At 38.7% G+C, this 20508-nt stretch overlaps 1 protein-coding gene across 1 annotated transcript in view; it reads left to right on the forward strand.

Moving 5' to 3' along the window:
* ANKFN1 (ankyrin repeat and fibronectin type III domain containing 1) overlaps nt 1-20508 on the forward strand; it is a 286284-nt gene that overhangs the window by 138973 nt on the left and 126803 nt on the right. Inside the window, exons 4-5 of the mRNA XM_070394069.1 lie at nt 4230-4431; nt 7091-7301. Of these exons, the coding sequence (XP_070250170.1) occupies nt 4230-4431; nt 7091-7301 (413 nt within the window). The remainder of the gene's footprint in view (nt 1-4229; nt 4432-7090; nt 7302-20508) is intronic.

The raw sequence follows: 20508 nt of genomic DNA on the forward strand, positions 1-20508 counted from the left end.
CCTGGAACGAAGAAGTCTCCCAGTAATTGCAGAGGGGCTCTGTGTGCAGTTGTGGGCATACCCTCAATACTCATTAGGCAGTTGACATCTCTGCCTTAGCTTTCACTTCGTGCTTGCACAGAGCCTCAAAGTCAGATAGAGATGAGAGCTTAGGACCTTCTCAGGTGTTTCATGAGAATGCTCCCAACCCTGGGCATGCATGAGGTCTGATAGAGCCCCAGGAATGTGTCAGAGCTCTTCAAAGTCTTCCATGTACATTACATTTAAGCTTCTCCTTTAAGCTTTTTGGTTAGTCTATTGTTTGCCCCACTCTTATCCATCACCTCAGGCAGCTGTGATGTTAAACAGTTGCTGATGGTTGTTTTTGACAGATATCCAGAGGAAAAGATTATTTGCACTTGGTAAGCTCAAAGTCAGGGCAAATAAAGAAAAGCCTTGAGAGTGCGGTCTTCCAAGAAACCACCAAACAGGTCAAATAATGACAATTCTCTGAAAATGGAGTTTTGAAGGAACTCCATCACCATTCTGCACCACCAATGGCTGCCAGGCTTTTTTTTTTTTTTTAATTTTGTTTTGTTTTACCATGAATATAGGCTGTTGGTCTTCAAGGACACCACAGAGATGGGGAATATGGAAATTAAGCAAGGTAAAAATGCCATTAAGCTTGCTGTTCTTACTGAATTTATCCACTCTTCTTGAATAAACACTTCCTGGACTGCTGCAAAATTTTTATTAATTTATATGGTTCTGAAAAAGTTAATTCTGACCAATTTTGGTAGTGTTCTCATTGCTTTTGTGGAGGAGAGAATTTTTAGAGGTCCTTAGTTTGCTGTTTCCACTGTCATACTATTATTCTATTTATCATCTTTCTGTGACATGTTTATTTAGGTGTATAACTTGTAAATGGCTTTTTAAAAATCTCAATTGACAGTTTTATTAGAAAAAGTAAACCAAGTGAATGTATTGTGCTCACAGATATATTTAATCTTAACCCTACTACTTTACTTTACATGTGTATTTATTATGTTTTCTTATTATATCCCTCTTTGTTTTACAATTTTTATCTTTAATCCTCTCTTCCCATTTTACTATAAGTTACTAAAAACACATGTATTAAAATATTTAAACTTATATTTTCTATCAAAATGAAAACTAAATAGTATAATACATAAAGTCAAATTTCAAAACAATGTTTAAAACAAGAAAGCTATTTAGATTGTTGCAATATACTTTGGTGTCTCTGGTTTGGGAAAAAGATTTGAGATAACTTTAATAATTGCTGTTACTTATTGAGTGGCTACTATGATTAAACAAACTCAGATAATTTACATTTTTATGTGACTGTCCAAAGTAACATAGATTATAGATAATAATATCAGGATTCACGCTTGGGTCTGCCAAATACCAGAACCAAAGCTATAATGCTTCTCAAATGCTTGTTCCTTTCCATGAAGGTAAAAATTTAAGAGCACAGTTAGCTGAAAGGGGCATGCATGTTTATGAGAACAGATAATAGGAAATTGTCTTTCTCAGTATTTCTAATCAGACAAAATTTTAAATATAGAGGAAGAAAAATACATAATAACAGATAACATCTAGAAGAATAAAAATATGCTGAAGGATAGCCTGGAAGGGACAGCTGGGGAGTATGATAAGGAAGTCAAAGAGACAGAGAAAGTAAATCTATTTTGACTAAAAAGAACAGATGGGACATGAGCAAAGACAAAAGGGGCCAGTGGGTAAGTGTCATCAGTTGTAGAGCAAGTAACTAGAATCTGACCAATTGAAAAGAACTTATTTACTGGACTCCTGGGCACTGTGTCAGATACAAAAAATGTAGTGTTATTTTGGGAATGATAACGATGTAGACAAGACAGATGGCACTAACTGGGGCATTAATTTTGAAGGGAAAGACTACAGACAGAGGGCAGAAATAAAGAGTTTAAGGCAATCCCCTTGTGAGCCAGCTTATATCAACCTGGAATTTTTGTAGGACTAAAAAGATATAGAAGTATCACTATAGTTGCTTTTAAATCAAAAGTAAAGGACTTGTAGATGGAAAAAGAAAGATGTCAAATCACCTACTCTTTCCATTTTTGCTTTTGTGTAAATTAAAAGATTAAAGATTTATGAAAACATTCACACATACATATACACTACAGACAGTGCTTTATATTATCCTCCTAAATTTAAATAAGACTATTAGACAAGACTGGGCATGACTAATTCTGAATAGGTCTGGCCACGTTAGAACTTAGAAGGCACTAGAACGTCTTTTTGTGTTGGAGGAAATCACAAGCAAGACATAAAAAGTGCCTAAAGACATTCAACAATGTAGTGAAGATGGGCCTCCATTTGTGAAAGTGTAAGTTAATCAAGGTTAGTTGGTGCTAGTAGACATGAAACCCAATTCAGAGGCATGAGGAGGAAATTAGCTTTCTGGGTATCCCCTTCGTATATTATATGTAACAGTCTCATATATATGCCTTCATTTATTCAAAGGCAATGGCTCTCAACCTTGGCTGCACATTAGAATCACCTGAGAATCTTTTTAAAATCCTGATTTCTGGGCCTCATCCTCCGGAAATTCTGTTTCTTTGTTATGGGGTGAGACCACAGCATTAGTAACAAAGAAACAGAATTTCCAGAGGATGAGGCCCAGAAATCAGGATTTTAAAAAGATTCCCAGGTGAGTCTAATGTGCAGCCAAGGTTGAGAACCACCGTTCTAAGGTATCTATTATCTTCTATAAGAAAAATAACAGCTGCCATGAACTACCTATACTTTAAGCTCTTTACATGCATTATCTCATCAAATCCTTACAACTATAATGTGTGGATGTTATTATTATTATCCCTATTTTATAAATGATAAAAATGAGATTCAGACATGTTAAGTAACTTGCCCAAGTTCACATAGTAGGTGGAAGAGTAACAATTCATATCCTAATATGTATTATGTTTCTTTTACCCTGAGGAAGGCACATTTTAGGTACTAGGGATATAAAAAAATATATTTGGCAATCCTTATTCTTGAGATGCATATAGACTAGTCAGGAGACAGAAAGCCAAAAAAAGTTGCAATACAAGAAAATATTTGTTATAACAGGTATATACTAAGTGAATGAGTAACGAATTACATAGTTTTGCCTGGGGATGTGAGAGACCATTTGAGCACAGACGGAATTCCAATATGTACAAAATAGTGCATACAAAGACCCAGAAGTAGGAAAAAGTTTAAACTACTCAGGAAACCCTAAGAAGTCAGAAAGACTGAAACATAAAATGTAGAGGTATAGTAGGAGATGATGCTTGAGGGAGAAGCAGTGTATGTGAGGCTAAAGAATTTAGATTTCATCCTGTAGGAATTGGGGAATCATTAAAGTTAGTCCTGTGAACAGTTCAATAAAAGAGGTTCTACATGTTATTATATTGTAGGATCCATAAGGCTATAAAAATTCAAGGATGAGATTTGAAGGGAGATGGTGGGAAGACAGCAGCATGCTCTAGATCAGTGGTTCTCAACCTTCCTAATGCTGTGACCCTTTAATACAGTTCCTCATGTTGTGGTGACCCCCAAGCATAAAATTATTTTTGTTGCTACTTCATAACTGTAATGCTACTGTTATGAATTGTAATGTAAATATCTGATATGCAGGATATATTTTCATGGTTACAAACTGAACATAAAGCGTAGTGATTAATCACAAAAACAATATGTAATTATATATGTGTTTTCCGATGGTCTTAGGCGACCCCTGTGAAAGGGTCATTCAACTCCCAAAGGGGTCGCGGCCCACAGGTTGAGAACCGCTGATCTAGAAGGAGGTAAACAGAATGAAACCAATTACATATACCCAAGAAGAACTGAATAGACTCCTTGGGTTATAGAATTGAGATGCTTCCTCCAAGTGAGATAGAGACAAAAAGATGTGAAGTAGAGGCTCATGTCATATATATGTTTGTATGTAGATGTATATGTTCATATGGTAAATGAAGGTAATTTCCTTTCTGCCAGTAATTAGCTATGTGTCCATAAACAAGCTTCTTCTTTTCCCCCCGAGTTTCAGCTTTCTCACCTAGAACATGAAGGCTGGCTTGATGACTTTGAAGGTCTTTTCCAGCTATAATGTTTTATTAGGATTCCAGATGGTTACTAGAGAAGATAAAATTCTGTATCAATTTATAACTATGTTGTGTAAATGATACATTATCTTTTCCTCCTCTTAGGAACTGTCGTGTGAAAATGACCCAACAAATGCAGAGTTTACATCTTTCTCAGTCAAAAAAACATAGCGCCCCATCATCTCCCAATGCTGCCAAACGCCTGTACAGAAACCTCTCTGAGAAACTGAAGGGGAGCCACTCTTCATTTGATGAGGCCTACTTTAGAGCGAGGACTGACCGGCTGAGTCTCAGGAAGACCTCGGTGGTAAGAAAACTCTTTATATTCTTGCCTCGGTTTGATTTAGGCAGTTGTGTTTGGATTTAAGGGAATGCTAATATCCACATTTACCTCAAAACTTCATGTTTGCAATGTTAGAAATGCTGGGAGTCAGTTAAGACAGGAGCTGCATATATCTATGTTGTTAGCTGAAGTATGAGTGATTGTGAGATTTCCCCTTTCTCTTTCTTAATTTTGCCCCTTTCATCTTCATTTTTCATTCTCTAATAGACCAAAGAAACCAAAAGCAGCAAATAGGGAGTATGAAATTAAATAGCTTTCTGAGAGCTTCATTGCTCATTTAAATATTGAATGATCAATAAACAATCTTTTATTTATTTATAATGTATATTCCATATGCTTTCCAAAGGCATTCAAGACAGAATTCAAGCAAGAAAAATGCATATGCATTATATAATGGGAAATAACAAGACAGAACGAGATAGAGGGGGACAGTGAGTGAGAAGGAAAGAGGAAGGAAGGATAAAAAAGAAACTGGTGAGGATGGGAAGAGAAATAGATATACCAAAAACCTAGGCAAATATAGTACCTAAATTTTATAATTACATTTATCTCTGAATTCCTATACAGTTATATCAGAAAGGGAAATAACGGTTATAGCATCCCATTAGCTGATAGCTGAAAGTATATCGGTTTATAAGGAGACATTAATATTTTCTGTTGCTAAATCCTCTGGCCTTTATAAGCTGTCATGGTGAATTATGTAATGGAGAATAAAAAATAGTACTGGTGATGTTACAAAGATTCTCATGTAGTAGTTTCTTATATTGGCCCTCAGTAAAAGCTGAGGGCATAACATTAACATGCTCAGCAAGGGTATTTCTGCAGGGGGTAATGGCACCATTTGTTTGAGTTTAAAACAGAAATGAGCCCTAGCCTTTCCAGATAGAAGCATACTAGAGTTTGCCAGCAAAAGCATGGGGGAGGAAATGACTTAAGAGTGAGAGCAAATATGGCACATGAGAAATGAGACATACTAAGAATCACAAATACACAACTCTGGACAGGGCAGCATTTTAACTTTGCACTCATTTGTTTTCCCATTTCAAACTCATCTTCTGGGAGGGCTTGGTTGTGGCTGAGTTATGGCCTAAGTCTCAGAGGCTCTTCAGTTTGGCAGATTGTTGACAAAACCCTTTTCCATTCAGCAGATTGTCCTGAGAGCTGCATGCCAAAATAACTCTATTCCCTGGGTACCCACTGTCAAAATGAGCATTTGCATAATCGCTTTGTATTTTCTTCAGTCATGTGTTATGTACTCGGCTAAGCAGACCTGCAGCCTTTGATAGGGAGAATCATTTTTTGACAAGACTAAAAATAAAACCTGCCAATCTAAATACTTGGTCACTGAAGACCTTACACATTTTAATTAAATGACTCCTATGCTAGGTCAAGACCAATGATATTTCAATATTTTAAAGACTGAGCTACTCTTGGAGAAGATACCAGACAGATGTGTAAATGTAAATGGGTTGCTCTTCTCCCATGAGCTATAGAAATATGTATCTGAAAGAACTTTTCAAAGGAACCATGTCTTTATGGGTATTGTATTAAACTTTTGGTTCTCTTTGGGACCAATTTGCCACCCAGCCCTGGAATTCCTCCCTGGATACCACTTCTTTTGAACCACCCTCCCCTGAGGGCTCAGAAATGCCAGGTGTTCAGTGGTTGGGGCGATGGGTTGAGAAAGAGCAGAGGCTTGTACAAAGGAGTGTATGAATTGGGAAACCAGCCTGCAGGCGGTATGGAGCTATTAGAGATTATAAATATGGAATGAATATGTCATGTAAATTTTAGAAAGATTACTACTCTTGTATCAGTGATGGGCTGGAGGAGACTAAGACTAGCAACAGGCAGGTCATTACCATGGTCCAAGCAAGGGATGATGATGGTCTGAGCAATAGTAGAGATATGGGGTGGAAAGAGAGGGGCTGAGATTGAGACAGAGAAAGTGTACTCTCAATTCCAAGCTAGTCACAATTTAAACTAACATTGCTGTGTTCTTTCTGCCAGCATTTCCCAAACTGGATTCTGTAATAACATTATTCCAGGGGCAGTTCAAACAAATGCAATTAAAAATACATTCTATAAACAAATACTTGAAACAGGTCATATTTCCCACCTACTGGAGTCATAATTGTACGTTAAAATTATTAAAGACCCTGAGAGTCTTAGAGTAAAATAATGGGGTAACTTGGCTTAATCCAATATTTACCAAATTTATTTGACCACATGCTCCCTTCTTCATAGAACACTTTTTAAGCGTCTATCAAACAAGTATTCCACTGAAGACTGAGTTGAGAAAGCTGATGTTTGCTCTTATCTGTAGACTATCCACGCTCTATTGTATTGCGTCAGTGCATCTGACGAGATCGGGTGCGTTCAGGGTGGTATGGCCGTAGACGCGTCAGTGCATCTAAATGTACATATCTGTTCAATGTCCCTTAGAAATGATGGAAGGAAGATCCAACACAGTGTTTACGTTGGAGACCTTGGCATAAATTAAAATTATATAACTTACAAGTGAGAATGCAGTCACTGAAGCAGTCCCAAAATTTAAGACAGCTAAGCTGCTAAGATACACTAGTCTATGAAATTGTACTAACCTGCTTTTGTTCTTCTCCAGAACTTCCAGGGCAACGAAGCCATGTTTGAAGCAGTCGAACAGCAGGACATGGATGCTGTGCAGATCCTTCTGTATCAGTACACAGCAGAAGAACTAGATCTCAATACTCCTAACAGTGAGGGGTTGACACCTCTCGATATTGCCATCATGACCAACAATGTGCCCATTGCTAGGATTCTCCTGAGGACGGGGGCTAGAGAAAGTCCACACTGTAAGTAAACCTGAGAATTAAAATATGTTCTTTTAAGACTAGACCCCACTGAAATAGCCATTGCTGACCCTTGGAGTATGAATGATTGACTAAGCATAGGTTCTGAAATATTTTCCATGTTTTTATGGACTTTCATGCAACTATTGATCAGTCCAGGCATCAGGTTACATTCTAAATAGAATACGCTAAATGGTATTGAAATAGAACCTCAAGGGAACATCCTCCTAAGAATATAACTAAATGTGAAATACTCTAAGTGAGGCTATAGAACAGGAAATACATAGAAAAAGAGTAAGTACGTGTGAGATATTGTCTTTATGTTCATAATCTGTATGCTGGCTTCACTGCTTCATTCAACAAACACTGAGGACAGGGCACTGTTCTAGGTACTAAGAATGCAGTGGTGAGTAAGACAAAACTCTCTATTCTCATAGAACTTAAATAACAGTACAGGGGACTTCTAATAAGCAAGTAAATAGCTAAATTAAAATATAAACTCAAACAGTGATGAATACTATGAAGAAGTGGGAACTATCTTAAATAGGGTTGGTCAAGAAAAGCCTCTCTGATGGAAGGACATTTGAGCCTAGTCCTGGACATCAAAAAATGAGGTGTGGGGTCAAATTCTAGGCAGGCAGAAATGAGATTGCCATATTTGAAGAACAAGAAGGCTAATGTGGCTAAAGCAAAATGAACACAGGAGAGGTGGGTCGCTGAGGAAGAAGTCACCAGAACCAGATCATTCAGGCCATGGTGAGATACTTCACTTTGATTGTGTGATGAGACAGTAGAGCAGTTGCAGCAGGTGGATGATACAGTCTGCTTTACATTTTCAAAGATCACTACAGTGCTCTGTGGAGATTAGACAGTGGTGAGGCAATTATGAAGAGCAGTTAGGAGTCTAGTTTTAGTGGTCCAAAAGACAGATGCCCGTTGTTTGGACTAGCAGGCTAATGACCCTGATGGCAGACAGGGGTGGAATTCTGGATGTATTTCTTAACAGCTTTATTCAGATATAATTCACATGCCATACAATTCACTGGTTTTTAGTATATGCACAGAATTGTGAAACTTATCATCACAATTTTAGACCACTGTCGGCATCCCTCCCCCCCTCCCCCCAAACAAACAAACAAACCCATTAGTTATCACCTTAACCTCTCATTGCTCCCAGCCCTGGGCAACCAATCTACATTCTGTTTCCATAGATTTGCCTATTCTGGGCACTTTATATCAATGGAATCATATAATATGTGGTCTTTTGTGAATGGCTTCTTTCTGGAGTCGAGCTGAGGATACTAGCCAAAGGGAGCTGCTCTGGAGCCAATGGCAGACCCTACCCAGGAGTGGATGGGATAAAATCATACAACCCTACCCCTGGTCAGACACTATTCTGAGCACTTTACGTGTATTCACTCCTTTAATCCTCGCAGCAACATTCTGAGGTAGGCACTCACATTCCCCTTGGTGCAAACTCTCTGACCCAGTGACCACAATGGCTCTGAGCCACAGTTTTTATGTTTCCTAAAAGAAAAAAAGTAAACTCATCAAACTGTTAGTTTCACTAATACTGATTCACTTACTTCCAAGTGGTGAGACCCAGAGGCTGAAAGAGAAGCAAGCAAATATGTAATTAGAGGTCACGTCTCTGGCTCTAAATTTCATAAACCCCTGCCACCCAAAGACTAGGTCCAGAGACAGATCCTTGTATCAGAAAACTCTTTATTTTAAAAATGCTAAGCTCACCACATCCATGTCAAAGAGTGTGAGGGTTTGGGTTCCACAGGATTGGGGCTCTTCATCTTCAGTAAGAGTGTCATCATCAAAGTGCTGCTTCCTTTTAGTAGACTGGAGGATTTGCAGGGATGGGCAAAGAAGGATCAAAGAAATCAAAAGGGCTTATTTGCTACCTTCCAGTTTATGTTGCAATAACGTCTGACCCGAAGATCCAGTGAGAGAGCAGTGGAGGAAGAATCAGAGGGTCTGAACATAGAGAATGCAGACTGAGCCCCATTCTGTAAAAACAAGGAGACCATTCATTCAGATGTTGCTTGCACTGGGCTGGATGAAACATTAGTCCTACTTACCTAAGACGCTACAAAGAATTCTCCATTAAACTGTAAGATTCCCAACTCTCCCAAGCCTCTTTGTGCATAATTAAATCTCTAAAAAGAATCCAAGTACTAAATATCTTGTTAAACCAAAAGAAAATGTGTTCAAAGATCCCTGGTTTTACTCACTCCCTCGAGAATGATAACCACAATTATCATCACAAAGTTGGAAAGGACAGTGAGAGATCAACCCAGGTTTTAGCCTCTGGGAAATATGACACCTAAGTCATCTTGGCCACCCAACAAGTCAAAGACTTAGTGGTATGGACTCCCACAGGTGTAAAAATGGCAAAGGAATCTTGACTGAGTATCTATCTATGAAGTCTCCACATACATATCTCCATTTTTCACTCTAGCCCTTCAGGATGGTGTTATTAACTGCATTTCAAAGAGGAAAGTTTCATGCTGAAAAGCTAAATGACTGACCCAAGCATACCAAAAACTCAACCCCAAGTCTGTGGGACACCAGTGCCTGAGGTCCCTTTATGCAAATTTACTGCCTTTCCAAACAACCAATAACGGAAAGCTGTGGCCATTGGACCCTGCATCTTTCCGTGTGTGCTAAAATCCTGTTCTATGCACTAAGGTGCCATTCCTGTAGGAGAGAGGCAGGACAAAAGAACACAGTCTGTTTTCAGGTATTTCTAATTCATTTCATATACCAAATACAAAAGAAAGTGTTATTGTGCACTTGAATATGAGACAGCCCACCAGAAAAACTAGTTTGCCAGCCAGAACCAAATAAGCAAATACCTGCTACAAATTGTTCCCCAGTAACTTCAGAGACAGGGTATAAGAGAAGAAAAATAACAATGAAGTCTTAAGTTCCTAGAGTGTTTTACATATTTCAACAATGTTTTCGCTGGCTTGTGAGATGGTAGTTTCCTCATTTTAGCCAATGAGCTAAAATGAGGAAACTAACTCCCATTTCAATGAGAAAATTGGAATAAGTCAAATAATTCACCCAATGCTACAAAACTAATAAGTGGTGAAGGCATGATTTGAACCCAGGTCTTGAGTATTCAATTCTTTGGTATTTGTGGAAAAGCATTAGCACTCTTTCTATCACACCACAGATGCTCAATTCCTTCCTTCCCTGATTCTCCATCTGTTCCTCTACTAATGCTTGTCAAGTATTTCAAAGCAGAATGCAGGGTTTCTAATAGGGTTAATTTTCTGTCTTCTCCCCCTGTGTGTTCCCTTCTGAAAACTAGCCCAGTACTCTTTCTACTATGCCAATCTAGAATCCAGCACAACTCAGAAGAAAGTCCTCTGTAATTCTCCCATTTTGTAACAGGAATCACAAGGACACAGAGGAGTTTAGGGACTTAACTCCTAACCATTGGTGTGGCCCTGTCTTACAGTCTTTAGTTCCTCAGTCATAGAACTATAAACACAGCTTGAAACTCAACCATGTACATTTTCTTATTCACAGGGCAAGTCCCAGAGTGGCCACCCAAACTTGTACACTGCAAAGGTTAAATGTATTCAGAACTCCCACCTGCTCATTAGATGACTCTACTATCTTAGCGACTTTTTTCTGTTCCTCTCACCTTTAGGCAAGCAGCACAAAGTAATACTCATACCTTCTAGAAGGAAACTTCAGTCACTATTATAATAGCATCCCAAGTACTTCCTCTAAGACTGGTGTGCCGAGTTCAGGAAACAGAATCTGAAAGGACTGAAGTTAGGAAAGCTGATGTACAGAGATACTTCAGGATACCTGGAGGCTATGCCTTTGATAGTTCATCCATTCAGTGTTCCAGTGTCCATGACTACTCATGTTCAACTGAACAGTGGTATCTGAGAAAGACTTGTCTCTGCATGGCAAAGTCCCTAGTCATAAACCCTCCCTTATCCTCACTAACTCATACCATCAAATCACAGTCCAACAGTCTCCAGAGGAATTTACTGAATCATCGAGGTCCTAGCCTTTCTGAGGCTATTTATTTGGCATCATTTAGGCTCTGTAAATAATCATAACGAAGCCAGGTGTTGTTTTTGCATATCTACCATGTGCAAATCCCATCACTCACATGGATTTTGTCTCGCCTTTTAATCCCAGTATCTGGCACATAGTAGGTACTTAGAAATTTTCAATTGTAATTTTCAGTTGTAATTTTAAGCCCTTTCTTATGCTGCTGGGAAGTACAGGTATCAAATTTTAGCACATACACACAAATAATCCTGTGTGTGTGATATTCATAAATGTATGGAAAAAACCTTTAAGTTTTCCAGTAATTTATATTTGGGGTACCTGTTGTAGAATTTGGTTGTAGATGTAGCCTGATTATCTTTCTTTTTACACAGTATAATAATATGAAGGTAAGAATGGTGGAATGCTCCTCACTCTTAGTCTTTCTGCCCTTTCCTAGGGTAGCATTCTCCCTCCTCTTCAAACCATCTCCCCTCTCTCTGCATTTCTTTGTGAACTCCTCTCTCTTGCTTTCTCTTGGATACTGTAAATGGGACTAGGAAATGTCTCCCAGAATGAGTTATGTTCAGTTACTTCATAAAATGCAACTGCATAGTAACTGTCATTTGAGTAGGACACAGACACCAGTGTTACAATTTTGGCAGACTTGTCAGGATGCACCCCTCGTTTCTGTGGTAGTTGGGGGTTCGTGCTGGTGCTGGGACTGGTTCAGGGCACGTCTAAGAGGTGTGACTATAAACTAATGAGGCCGGCTTTATGTAAACAAACACACCAGAAAGTCTACAACCCAAACGAATGTTATCCTTTAACATGGTCCTCATGGGAGACCCCACACTTGCTCCAACAGTGCTGCCATTGCTCTGAACACGTTTGGATTTGTCCTTAGAGCCAGTTTATGAGAAAATCTGACTCGTTGCTTAGAGTCACACCTGATTTTTGTTCCAAAACAGCACTGCCCAACGTCATCACCCTCCATGTTCACCAGACTAGATTTAGAGTTTTCCTGAAATCAAATCCACCCTCAAAGGACAAAGATTTGCAACCATTAAGAATATGTAAAAAACTAGCCTTAGGCACATCTCTAGAATGAGTCCTAAGATATTTTTACCTGCTTCATTAAAATATGTGGACAGTTAATTTGATAGGATCAAGCAGAACATAGCATATAATCTCTTGGTACGGACTCCATGGCTAAATATCCTATATAATAAAAGCCTAATATGCTAAGTGTCCAGTTGTCTGTTCAACCAAAGTGTAATATGCTATTGATATGCTAAGGCTGCTCAACTGCTCGCTATGACATGCACTGACCACCAGGGGGCAGACATTCTGACCGGTACGTTAGCTTGCTGCTGGGGTCTGGATGACCAGGATTGAGATAGGCCAGACATGCCCTGGAGCCCTCCTGCAGACCCTTCCCAGCCCCAATTGTGCACCGGTGGGGTCCCTCGGCCTGGCCTGCGCCCTGTTGCAATCCGGGACCCCTCGGGGGATGTCGGAGAGCCTGTTTCGGCCCAATCCCACTCAATGCAGGAGCTGCCCCCTGGTGGTCAATGTGCTCCCACAGGGGGAGCGCTGCTTAGCCAGAAGCTGGTCTCATGACTGGCAAGTGCAACGTAGTGGTGGGAGCCTCTCCCGCCTCCGCGGCAGTGCTAAGGATGTCTGACTGCCAGCTTAGACGGGGAGCTGGCCTAAGCCATCAGTCAGACATCCCCCGAGGACTCCTGGACTACGAGAGGGCACAGGCCAGGCTGAGGGACGCTCCCCGAGTGCACAAATTTCGTGCACCGGGCCTCTAGTATGAGAAGCTTTCTCTGACCACCAAGTCTAAAGGCTAAAGTCATTTTATTTTCATTTTTATTTAATCACATTTTATTTTAATTTTCTGCATAGCACTTATGTCTATGTTTTTATTTGATATTTTCTCTCTCCTTCATTAAAATGTAAATTCCACATGAGCAGAAATTATCTCATTCATTACAATATCCCTAGCAAACAGTAGGCACTCAATAAATGTGTTTAATTGAATGAATCCCAAGGCTACTTCTAGTTAAGGGTGTGAATATATTATTTATATTTAAGGCAATGATTTCACTGAATATGAAGTGAATTGATCTTTATATTTCCAAATAATTATTTAGACATCAGGTGGCCACAGCTTGAGCTATAGTTACCTGCTCTTAAATTGTCTTTTCATGCTTTTGCTTTTCACTTCTAAATATATACAGAATATATTCTCCTCGTCACAAAGTAAAATATAAAGTTAGAAAATATCTTTGACCATATGTGTGTGTATATGCACACACTCACAGTCTAGGTTCCCATCCTTAATTCCTGCAAAATAATCATTCCTATCCTCTAGAGCAGCGGTTCTCAACCTGTGGGTCGCGACCCCTATGGGGGTCGAACGACCCTTTCACAAGGGTTGCCTAAGACCATCGGAAAACCCATATATAATTACATATTGTTTTTGTGATTAATCACTATGCTTTAATTATGTTCAGTTTGTAACAATGAAAATACATCCTGCATATCAGATATTTACATTACAATTCATAACAGTAGCAAAATTACAGTTATGAAGTAGCAACAAAAATAATTTTATGGTTGGGGGTCACCACAACATGAGGAACTGTATTAAAGGGTCGCGGCATTAGGAAGGTTGAGAACCACTGCTCTAGAGGCTTGATTAATCTAGAGCAGCGGCCTCTAACCTTTTGGACCACCGGTTGGCGACTGCTGATCTAGAGGACCCATTTCCACGTTTACTCAGAGTGACTGTTGACAAGAGACTTGTGTTCCTTTGTACATAAAGCTGCTCTCTGACATGGCAGCTGGCTTCCCACAGAGCAAATGACTGGAGAGAGAGACACCAAAATGGAAGCAACAGTGTCTTTTATAACTTAACCTCAAAAATGATCAATTTTCATTTCTCCTTAATCTTGTTGACCACACAGACCAACCCTGGTACAATGTAGGAGCATGTGAACACCAGGAGACAAAGATTTTTTAGGCCCTCTTGGAAACTGGATACCCCACTACCTATCTAGGATTGTTGAGAATTAAATGTAATAATAGCTTTAAAACATTTCCCTGGCACATTATAAATGGTCAAAAACACTGGAAGCCAGTATAACTCTCAAAAAAACAAAAACAATAAACACTAGAGTTTCTAGTATTTAAATATTTTATCTATCTGTTGTATAGTTTGTGCTATGAAAACATTGCTCAATAAAAAAGCACTTTTTAAAGTTTATAGAATTTTATGTTCCAAAACTACACTGGCCAACACAAGAGCTACTAGCCACTATAACTACTGAGTACTTGAAATGTATCTAGTCCAAAACATGTTCTAAATGTAAATTTTACACTGAATATATCTCATTAATAATTTTATATTGATTACATGTTAAATTAATACTTTCGCTCTATTGAGTTAACTAAAACATAGTAAGAATAATTTCATCTATTTCCTTTTGTTTTTTAATGTCACTATTAGAAAATTAAAAGGAATATGGCTCACACTATATTTCTATCAGGTAGCACTAAAAAATTAGAACATATAATTATCGTCTTTCATACTTAAGCTCCCTATGAACATTATTGAGTAATATGCTTTGTATTTCCTAAATAAGTTCTTCAAGTGTTTTCTGTGTTTGTTTTAGAGAAAATGTCCATTTGCCTCTTGGGATACCTGGCAGGAGTCCCTCTCTGTGTCATTGGCCCTGGCTTCTTAAAGAACTACAATTGCAACCTAAACTATATAATATGGACTTTGTGAATATACATTCTGATGGAAAGTAGCACAGAAAAACACTCCAGACCTCATGTCCAGAGTATAATGAGTTCTAAGAGAAGAAAGTTCTATGGTAATTAAAATGAAAATTTTCACCTTCAAATCTGTAAAACATTTTTGGAACCACTCTCAAAGTCCTTGGGAAAACCTGAAAATAAGTAAAGCCAAAATGAATTTTGAGTCCTGAACCTTAGCAAAATGGGTAAACTAAAACTTATGGGATGAGAATGTTTGAATTTAAAGATGTTCAATTATTGGATTACCTCTATATTCTTTCTTTTGATGTTCCTACCTGAAAATAAGTCAGCTGTGAGGTTGTTAGAAGGTTGTCACTTATGATCAGCAAAGGTAAATTTTATTAACTGTCTATTCTTGTTTGCCCAGAGGATACTGGCTTACAATGCAAGATTTATACCTAAGTAACCTTGTTTTATCCTTTGAAACAACAGATAGGGTTGAAACTGATACCACTTAGTACATAACATATTTCTGAATGGTAACTGGAACAGAAAATTTTTATCTGCATAAAGAGGGGGTTCTTTTTAATGTAAGAACATAAAGCTATTTTATAAAAACAAGTATTTATTTTTGTGTGCCTCTAAAAAAACATAACATATACCAATGGGTATAATAACAACAATACAAGCCTCTACTAATTGATTCTTTTCTGTAAATTATCACAATTTATGAGAGGGGTACCATTATTATGCCACTTTTAGTGATAAGACATGGGCTCCATAACTGGTTAGGGTCATACATTCATAAGGAGCAGTGGTATAGGGTCCCTACAGCCTTTTATAACCAGCTCAGGATAAGGAAACTCTTTAAACTAAACTCTTTAAGTTAATATTAAAAGTGAAAAGGACTGGGCTACCTTGATGACGTCTCCTCACAAAGGAAATCATATAGGGCCAAGGGACTATAGGAAAAAGCACCTAAAGCTGGTTATAAGGATCCTTTGAGCACTAGACCAAATGCTTGTCTTAGAACAATAAAAACAAGGAAAATGCTAATAACAATAGAAAAGTTAGTGCTAAATTGAAAGATGGCATATCATTAGTAATGGGCAAATGTATTCTTTTTTTTTTTTTTTTCAAGCAAGCCAAATGAATTGTTCCCTAAAAGTCTCAATTAAAAAATTAAAATTAGTGAGTAATTAGGTTGTCTCCATATCTTGGTTATTGTAAATAACATTACAGTGAATGATAGAAGATTGGATAAAGAAGATGTGGTACATATATACAATGGAATATTATTTGGCCAAAAAAAAGAGAATGAAATCTTACCATTTGTGAAACATGGATGGACCTAGAGGATTGTTATGCTAAGTAAGACAGAGAAAGATAAATTCCATATGATTTCACTTATACGTGAAATCTAAAGAAAAAAATAAACAAAACAGAAACAGACTCAAATACAGAGAACACACTAATGGTTGCCAGATGGGAGGGGGATTAGGGATGATAGGTGAAAGAGATGAAGGGATTAAGTAGTACAAATTGGTAGTCACAAAATAGTCACGGGGATGTAAAGTACTGCATAGAGAATATAGTCAATAATCCTATATAATAAAAGGCTAACATGCAAATCAACTGAATGGCGGAACGACCGGTCGCTATGATGTGCACTGACCACCAGGGGGCAGACGCTCAACACAGGAGCTGCCTCCTGGTGGTCAGTGTGCTCCCAGAAGCCATGCTCACTGCTGGCGAGCACAGCGGCAATGGTGGGAGCCTCTCCCGCCTCTGGAGCAGCACTAAGGATGTTCCACTGATGCCTCAGGCGGAATGGGAATTAAGTCATCAGTCGGACATCCCCTGAGGGCTCCTGGACTGTGAGAGGGCACAGGCCGGGATGAGGGGACCCCCGCCCCCTGCCCAGCACACAAATTTCATGCACCGGGCCTCTAGTATTGTAATAACTATATATGGTGGCAGGTGGGTTCTAGAAATATCGGGGAACCACTTTGTAAGATACATGATTATCTAACCACTATGCTGTGAACCTGGAACTAATACAGAACAACACTGAATGTAAACTAATTGAAAAAAAATTTTTTTAAATATATTCACCTTCATACCTAAAAAAAAAATTACATTTTACCCTCATTATATTTTCAAGCTTTTAAGCAATTATCAATCAGGCCCAAATTTACGAATTGCAGGGCAAGGGCGAAATTAAGAACTAGTAAGGCGAAGAAGTAGTTAGTAATCTGTAGTTTAGATTCTGATGGTGTTTGATCACTATTTATCTCAGGGTTTAAACAGTAACCGTAATTGTATTCTTTGAACACCAAGTGCCTGCCCCTCCCCCTACGCCTACCCGGTAGTTAATTAGCTGGGCAGGTCTTATAACAAATACTCAGAAACACTGGGTGGTAGAAATGCTGTTGATAATTAAACACCACAATAGCAAGGAGCCTATTTCAGGAGCCGCCAAGTGGTCCTGCCCCAGCCGGACTGCTCCCGGCACACTCACAGACCCTCTATTGTGCTGGCTATGGCAGTGCAGAGGGGTAGCTGCTTGGCTGGAGAAGGGATCTACAGAAGTAAGAGAGAAAAGGCCCAAGCTTGCAAACAGATCCAGGAGCTCTGGACTCAAGGGGGAAATATTCAGAGGGTGGAAGCAAAGGGAGAATGGATCCAAGAATAAGAGAAGTGGATGGGCAGGAAAATCAATCATAAAATAGACACAGCCTTTCTAGTTTCTATGTCAACCAACCAATCAAAATGAATTCACCAATCTCATGACAAACAGGTAGCTGTTAGAAAATGGCAATACATAAATAATAGATTAATTTGCATTCCATTTGGTTTAGAGGAAGTTCACTGAGTTTTTAAGGTTTTTAAGAAAATCTTGGATAATCATTCCACCTCCCTGGGTCTAAGTTTCTTCACCTTAAAATAAGGGTGTTGCAAAGGTTCTCATCCTGAGGAGGCAGAAACAGGAATGCGATTCCCAGCAGGATCATATGCCTAACCTACCACATCATTACTTAAGATAAAACTACACAGTCTAAGATAATTATCACTTTTACTTACTTTTGCTTAAAATGTATTAACCCAGTTTGTTAGGTTGGTTATCTCCTACTGAACAGATGCTTCTATTGGCAGTTATATAGCTCATTAATAATAGGGAGAAGATGATTAATTTATGAGTCAGCTGATTTGGTAGTCAATAAAGAAAATCTTTCAAAAGAGAGTGTTTTATTAAGCCATTAAAAAGTCCATGGGGGTGGGGGGGAAGGTTTGCTTGGTGAAACCACTGGCTCAGTCAGTGCCTCTCCCACTCATGCATGGGATTACCTCTAACAGAGGCAAATGTGCATATTCTCAGGGGCACCTGGAGATTTAGCCTGGGGCGGGGGAGCTTCTATAAAGTTTCCCTTAAAAAAAAAAATCTTCAATTTTGGGGGAAATTTTTCCTCTTCTCCATAACAAAAGTGTTCATTTTAATTTATAAATAATGTGTTTTCACCAAAATCTACACAGGAAATTTGGTGATCCAGGAAGATGTGCCTATTCATTCTGGGGCATCAGGCTGTGGTTTAGGTACCCCAGTTTGAGAAAGAAGCACGGGGATCTATATGGGCTTGGAAAACTTACTTAGTCATCAAATTATATGCATCTCCCTTGTTAGTCTATGAAAAGGCAAAGTGCTTTATCTTGAAGATATAGAATCCCTTTACCCCTATAAGTAAAATAACATCATGTCTACAACCTGGGAGGAGAGGGAAAGTCTGGAAACAAAGCGTGTTGTACTAGGGAAAGCAGGAAAAATGTCAGGGGAGCCAAGCACAGCTCAAGAGAAGCTGTCCATCTGAAATGCCACCTGGAATTCACACCCGTAATAACTGTTGTGAATATAAAAATTAATAGGGGGGATTTTATAGTATTAGAAAAATTTATTTTTATAAATCATGTGTCTATCACCCAAGTGTTGACGCATGCATGCAATTCAAACATCAGGCTTACAATAAAAAGCTCACTGAATGACTTAGCAAGGACAATTCCCCCATTTTCTCTATAATTTGGAGTGAAAGAAGGAGGGGGGATTGGGTAGAGGGTGCAGTTACTGGGTCAATTAATCAACCTGAAAACTGTGACACAAACTCTGACGCCTAACCTATGTCTAAAAATACACAAATGTATACGAATTTGTTTTAAACTGTCAATGCCTATATTTAGGACCTTCCCAGCAAGGCTATAATGAGACTGTGTTTGAGGGCTTCAGTCATAGCAGACTCTACCATTAATCTGAAGTTAGTTAAATTAACAGCATTTAGTACTGACTTGTCAATCTCACTGCTCCAGGAAATTGCACCTTGAGGCCACTAATATTGCCAATTTTTCCACTGGAGTATGCGCCCGCATGTGTATATGTGTATTTTTTTTCTCCAGAACCTCCTGTTCATACCCCATCATTGCTTCCCTAGGTCCACAGCACTTATATTATCATTTATTCTGGCCTCCTTTAGCCTTCCCGGGGGATTCTGCATAGGGTAGCTGCTCAGTGAAAGAGTTTTTTAGCTTTATATTTATTTGTTTATTTTTCTGTCATGGCTCATGACTGAGGCTTTAAAAAAAAAAGCGTGACAGTATTTAGAGTACATGATTGACTGCTACAGCAACATTCATTAACCATGACAAATCTACAGCAAAACACAGTCCCAAGTGTTCTAAATAGTAATGTTAAAAAGAAAGAAGAAAGAAAAAGGAAAAAAAGACTCAACTCATTTTTCATTGACCTCATCGGTAAATAAATTTAGACTGATAGTGAGCAGGGGCAATAATAAATTAGTATTCATTTCCTGTAATTAATGCAAACATGCCTATGAACACAGAGAATATGAATATATAACCACCTAATTTCCATTTCAAAATACACCTAACAAATTTTCACTTGAGTTATCTTCATCATATTTTCCCCCTTCATTAGAAGAATGAAATAGTTGGATTTCTTCCCCACCCACCTGGGGGAAAATATTGTTTTGGTCACAGAGAGTGTTTGATGAGTGGGTAACAGAACTGCCAAACTTGATTTTGATCTGTTTCATGATCTGATCCCCTACCACATGCCCAGATCAGAAGTGACCAACTAGGCAGACCCTCACATGCAGGAGAGCCACCATAAGAAGCAGCCTCCTAGCCTGACATAGAATGTGAAACATCATGAACATGAATATTCACTCACATGAGAGCAGACTGGGTCAACAACATGATATGAATCAAATAAAGACTATCATGCATTGAGTAAAACAGAAATATCAAGCTGTTTAAGTTCTCTCAGCAAGAAGAGCTAGGACAGCTTTCTCTCTTGGGCATGGGCATCTCCAGAGACCATACCTACAATCAGATCACAATC

The sequence above is a fragment of the Myotis yumanensis genome, unplaced genomic scaffold (genome assembly GCF_028538775.1).
Source record: "Myotis yumanensis isolate MYYU_CA2020_CCGP unplaced genomic scaffold, mMyoYum1.0.hap1 SCAF_16, whole genome shotgun sequence".
Classification (NCBI taxonomy): Eukaryota; Metazoa; Chordata; class Mammalia; order Chiroptera; family Vespertilionidae; genus Myotis; species Myotis yumanensis.